Consider the following 4,189-nt stretch of genomic DNA (forward strand, 5'->3'; position numbering starts at 1 on the left):
CCCCCCCCCCCCCCCCCCCCCGGGGGGGCCCCTCTGTTTAGTGCCTCCCCCCGCCCCCCCGGGGGGGAGGGGGGGGGGGGGGGGTCCGCTTGCCGGGTGACTCACATCGTTGCTATTTGCCCTTTGTTTCTAGGATGCTTCAGCTGCCGTTTTTTTCCCTTCTGCTTTTAATTTTGGGGGGAGAAAAACTAATGAATCAAGAATGAGTCGCCTCTATACTCATGTTTATTTTTTTTCTTAAAGTTGGCTCTGTTCACGAGTTTCGTAGGTACCCAAGAAGTGCGGGGGCAGGACAGGTGCGAACGCATTCATTACTCCTATCTGAAGTTGGCCGCCTAAGGTACGGCCTTTGTGGGGAGCCTTTCTGAGCTCCCTTAACAATCTGCTGGGCGTCTGCTACTGCCGCTGTACGTTTTCAGCTCATTTCTTTCTGCTGCAGTTTTGCGCTGCTGTCACGCCTAAAGCTAACTCGTCACTGCCAAAGGCGCCCGAATCAGGGTGAATTCCAAGAGATTCACCAGCGGTTGTGCTCCTGTCCAAGGTAAATACAGTATGCAAAATGAGGAACCACCAAATGATGCCAGGGAGGGGGGAGAGAAAGGGATTCCCTTGCCTTTTCTGGCACATTCCTCGTTGATTTCCACCAGGAGGAGGCGCGCAGCCCAGATCCCTCCAGTGTCCTTTCTTAAATCCCCCTACCTAGAGCTGTCGAGGTTGGCCGCGCGGCCGAAGTCCCTCCGGCAGGCCCGGCCCTCCCCCGCCCCCGGCTTGGTTTTTCCCAGCTGCGGAGGTCGGGCCAGGGGCTGGAGTGAGAAGAGAGTCGGCGCCCGTAGCGCGGAGCCGGGAAGTCGCCGAGACTCTGGTGGGACTCGGAGTTGGCTCCAGAGGCGGCGGGCGTGGAGGTGAGCGGTGGGGAGCAAGTGGCCCGGGCGAGAACCGGAGGCGGCGCCGGGGCCCCTCCCCACCGTCGGGCTGGGGAGTAGCGTAGGTTCAGGTGGCCACCCCGCCCAGGGTCCCACCGCCGCTTTGTTCCCCTTGGAGAGGACTTGAACCCCTCTGGGATCCCAGGGGCTGGCGGGGCGCGGGCTGGGGGCGACAGCTGTACGGCCCTCCACTTCCTGCTAATCCAGAAGCTACAAAAAGAGATGAAAAGACTTCTGTAACCTGAAACTTCCCGCGCGCCCTAACCTGGACAGGGACGAGAGGTCCGGGCGGGGGCGGAGACCGCGGGAGGCTTGGCGTCCGCAGAGGCGGCGGAGGAAGGAGCGGGGCGAGTGAGAAGTTTGGTCGGGAAGGCGCTGGGGATTAAGCGAGAAGTTAGACGCGGGAGACGAGTGTGGGGAAGGCGGCGAGCGGGAGGCTGGCAGCGTGTATGTAGTGTGGGCCGGGGAAGAAGGAAGACTTGGCGCTCCGGGTGCGCGTCCCTCTCCCGGGTAAAGATGTGCGGTGGGGCTGGGGGAGGCGATGCCCAAGCAGGCTTTTGGAGGCAGGTCTTGGGGACACAGTGGAGACGACTTGGCTCGGAGAGGCCGGTGTGTGCACTCGGGCAGCCGCGGCCACTGCCGCTCCTCACGCTTCTCTCCCGCTTGTCCCAGGTCACGCCGCAGATCCAGCGAGGGGCGCCAACAAAAGAGGCCAGGAGGTGCCACCCGGGGCGGCAGCAGGAAGAAGAGCGGGAGGAGGAGCGCGGAGCCGAGCGTCCCGACCCGTCGTGCGTACTTTCTGGAGGGAAGGGGCGGGGGAATCGTCCCCGGGAGGGGGACGCCCGGTGGCGCGGGGTGAGCCCAGTTCCGGCCGCGGCGTCCCTCCTCCGCTCCCACGAGAGGAAAGTTTTCTCCAGACGCTTCCGGCCAGCCCGTGCCCTCCGGGCCCAGCCTCTGAGCCTTCGGAGCGGGCGCCGTCCCAGCCCAGCTCCGGGGAGACGCGAGCCGCGATGCCTGGGGGGTGCTCCCGGGGCCCCGCCGCCGGGGACGGGCGGCTGCTGCTGGCGCGGCTGGCGCTGGTCCTCCTGGGCTGGGTCTCCTCGTCCTCTCCCACCTCCTCGGCGTCCTCCTCCACCTCTTCGGCGTCGTTCCCGGCCTCCGCCGCGTCCGCCCGGCCCCCGCTGCCGGACCAATGCCCTCCGCCGTGCGAATGCTCCGAGGCGGCACGCACCGTCAAGTGCGTGAACCGCAACCTGACCGAGGTGCCCGCTGACCTGCCCCCATACGTGCGCAACCTCTTCCTCACCGGCAACCAGCTGGCTGTGCTCCCCGCCGGTGCCTTCGCCCGCTGGCCGCCGCTGGCCGAGCTGGCCGCGCTGAACCTCAGCGGCAGCCTCCTGGAGGAGGTGCGCGCCGGCGCCTTCGAGCACCTGCCCAGCCTGCGCCAGCTCGACCTCAGCCACAACCCGCTGGCCGACCTCAACCCCTTCGCATTCTCGGGCAGCAATGCCAGTGTCTCGGCCCCCAGCCCCTTGGTAGAACTGATCCTGAACCACATCGTGCCCTCTGCGGAGGAGCGGCAGAACCGGAGCTTCGAGGGCATGGTGGCGGCAGCCTTGCGGGCGGGCCACGCGCTGCAGGGACTCCGCCGCCTGGAGCTGTCCAGCAACCACTTCCTTTACCTGCCTGGCGATGTGCTGGCCCAACTGCCCGGACTCAGACACCTGGACTTGAGTAACAACTCCCTGGTGAGCCTGACCTACCTGTCCTTCCGCAACCTGACACACCTAGAAAGCCTCCACTTGGAGGACAATGCCCTCAAGGTCCTTCACAACGGCACCCTGGCTGAGCTGCAAGGCCTGCCCCATGTCAGGGTCTTCCTGGACAACAATCCCTGGGTCTGCGACTGCCACATGGCGGACATGGTAGCCTGGCTCAAAGAGACAGAGGTAGTACAGGGCAAAGCTAGGCTCACCTGTGCATTCCCGCAGAAAATGAGGCATCGTGTCCTCTTGGAACTCAACAGCTCCGACCTGGACTGTGACCCTATCCTCCCTCCATCCCTGCAGACTTCTTATGTCTTCCTGGGTATTGTTTTAGCCCTGATAGGCGCTATTTTCCTCCTGGTTTTGTATTTGAACCGCAAGGGGATAAAAAAGTGGATGCATAACATCAGAGATGCCTGCAGGGATCACATGGAAGGGTATCATTACAGATATGAAATCAATGCGGACCCCAGGTTAACAAACCTCAGTTCTAATTCGGATGTCTGAGAAACATTAGAGGACACAAGAAGGACAGCTCTGCATGAGGTGTAGACTTAAGCTTTACCCGTCCTAGGCTTGCTCCATTTCCACTCTCCACTCTAGACATCACTGATTTTGAGAGCTGTGAAGGGGATTTGCATCCTTGTTATGTAAAGTTTCTTGGTATGTTCTATTAATGTTAGACAATGAACAACTGTGCGTAGTGTTTTACCCTCTTCCTTTTCTTGGAACTCCTCAACACGTGTGGAGGGATTTTTCAAGTTTCAGCATGAACATGGACTCCTTGCAGTCTGTTTCTCTTAGTACATTCAAGGTGTAGCAAGTGTACCCACACAGATAGCATTCAACAAAAGCTGCCTCAACTTTTTTGAGAAAAGTACTTTATTAATAAATATCAGTTTTATTCTTATGTACCTAAATTGTGGAGAAAATAATTGCATCCCATAAACTGCCTGCAGATCTTAGCAAGCTCTTCGAAATAACTCCATAGTACAAAGGAGCATCTGCATCCAAGAGCATGCTTACATTTTACTGTTCTGCATATTACAAAAAAATAACTTGCAACTTCAGATAACTTCTTTGACAAAGTAAATGACTTTTTTGATTGCAGTTTATATGAAACTGAAGTTTTTTTTATAAGCTGCATCAAGATCCAACAGACTGAATTGTTAAAAAAAAATCAATAAAGATCCTTAAAAGAATTACAGTGTGTTCAAGTTTACTATTTGAAAAAAGGATTAGGGGCAATGATACTGAATGGTCTTGGTTCAGATGGTAATTAAGTTATTAGTTAACGTAGCTGAAAATCAAACTGGAGCAATGCCTTATACAAATAGACTTTGGAGATAGTTTTGAAATGGTTGATCCTTTCGAGATTTAAATAGAGAGTTTGAATATTCATGTGGCTAGACTTCACACAGAAGTTAATGCTATTCATGAAACAATTTCATAAGAGCGTTGTAAAGTTGGTAAGAATGGACAGTTCTGTACAATAAGAAG

At 57.0% G+C, this 4,189-nt stretch overlaps 1 protein-coding gene across 1 annotated transcript; it reads left to right on the forward strand.

Annotated features, from left to right (window-relative positions):
• The first annotated feature begins 1,601 nt into the window (after positions 1-1,601).
• Positions 1,602-3,891, forward strand: TPBG (trophoblast glycoprotein). The gene has a single exon (XM_008580735.1). The coding sequence runs from the start codon at positions 1,934-1,936 to the stop codon at positions 3,194-3,196; it is 1,263 nt and encodes a 420-aa protein (XP_008578957.1). The 5' UTR covers positions 1,602-1,933; the 3' UTR covers positions 3,197-3,891.
• The last annotated feature ends 298 nt before the right edge of the window (positions 3,892-4,189 follow it).

This window comes from Galeopterus variegatus, unplaced genomic scaffold (genome assembly GCF_000696425.1).
Source record: "Galeopterus variegatus unplaced genomic scaffold, G_variegatus-3.0.2 Scaffold2149, whole genome shotgun sequence".
Classification (NCBI taxonomy): Eukaryota; Metazoa; Chordata; class Mammalia; order Dermoptera; family Cynocephalidae; genus Galeopterus; species Galeopterus variegatus.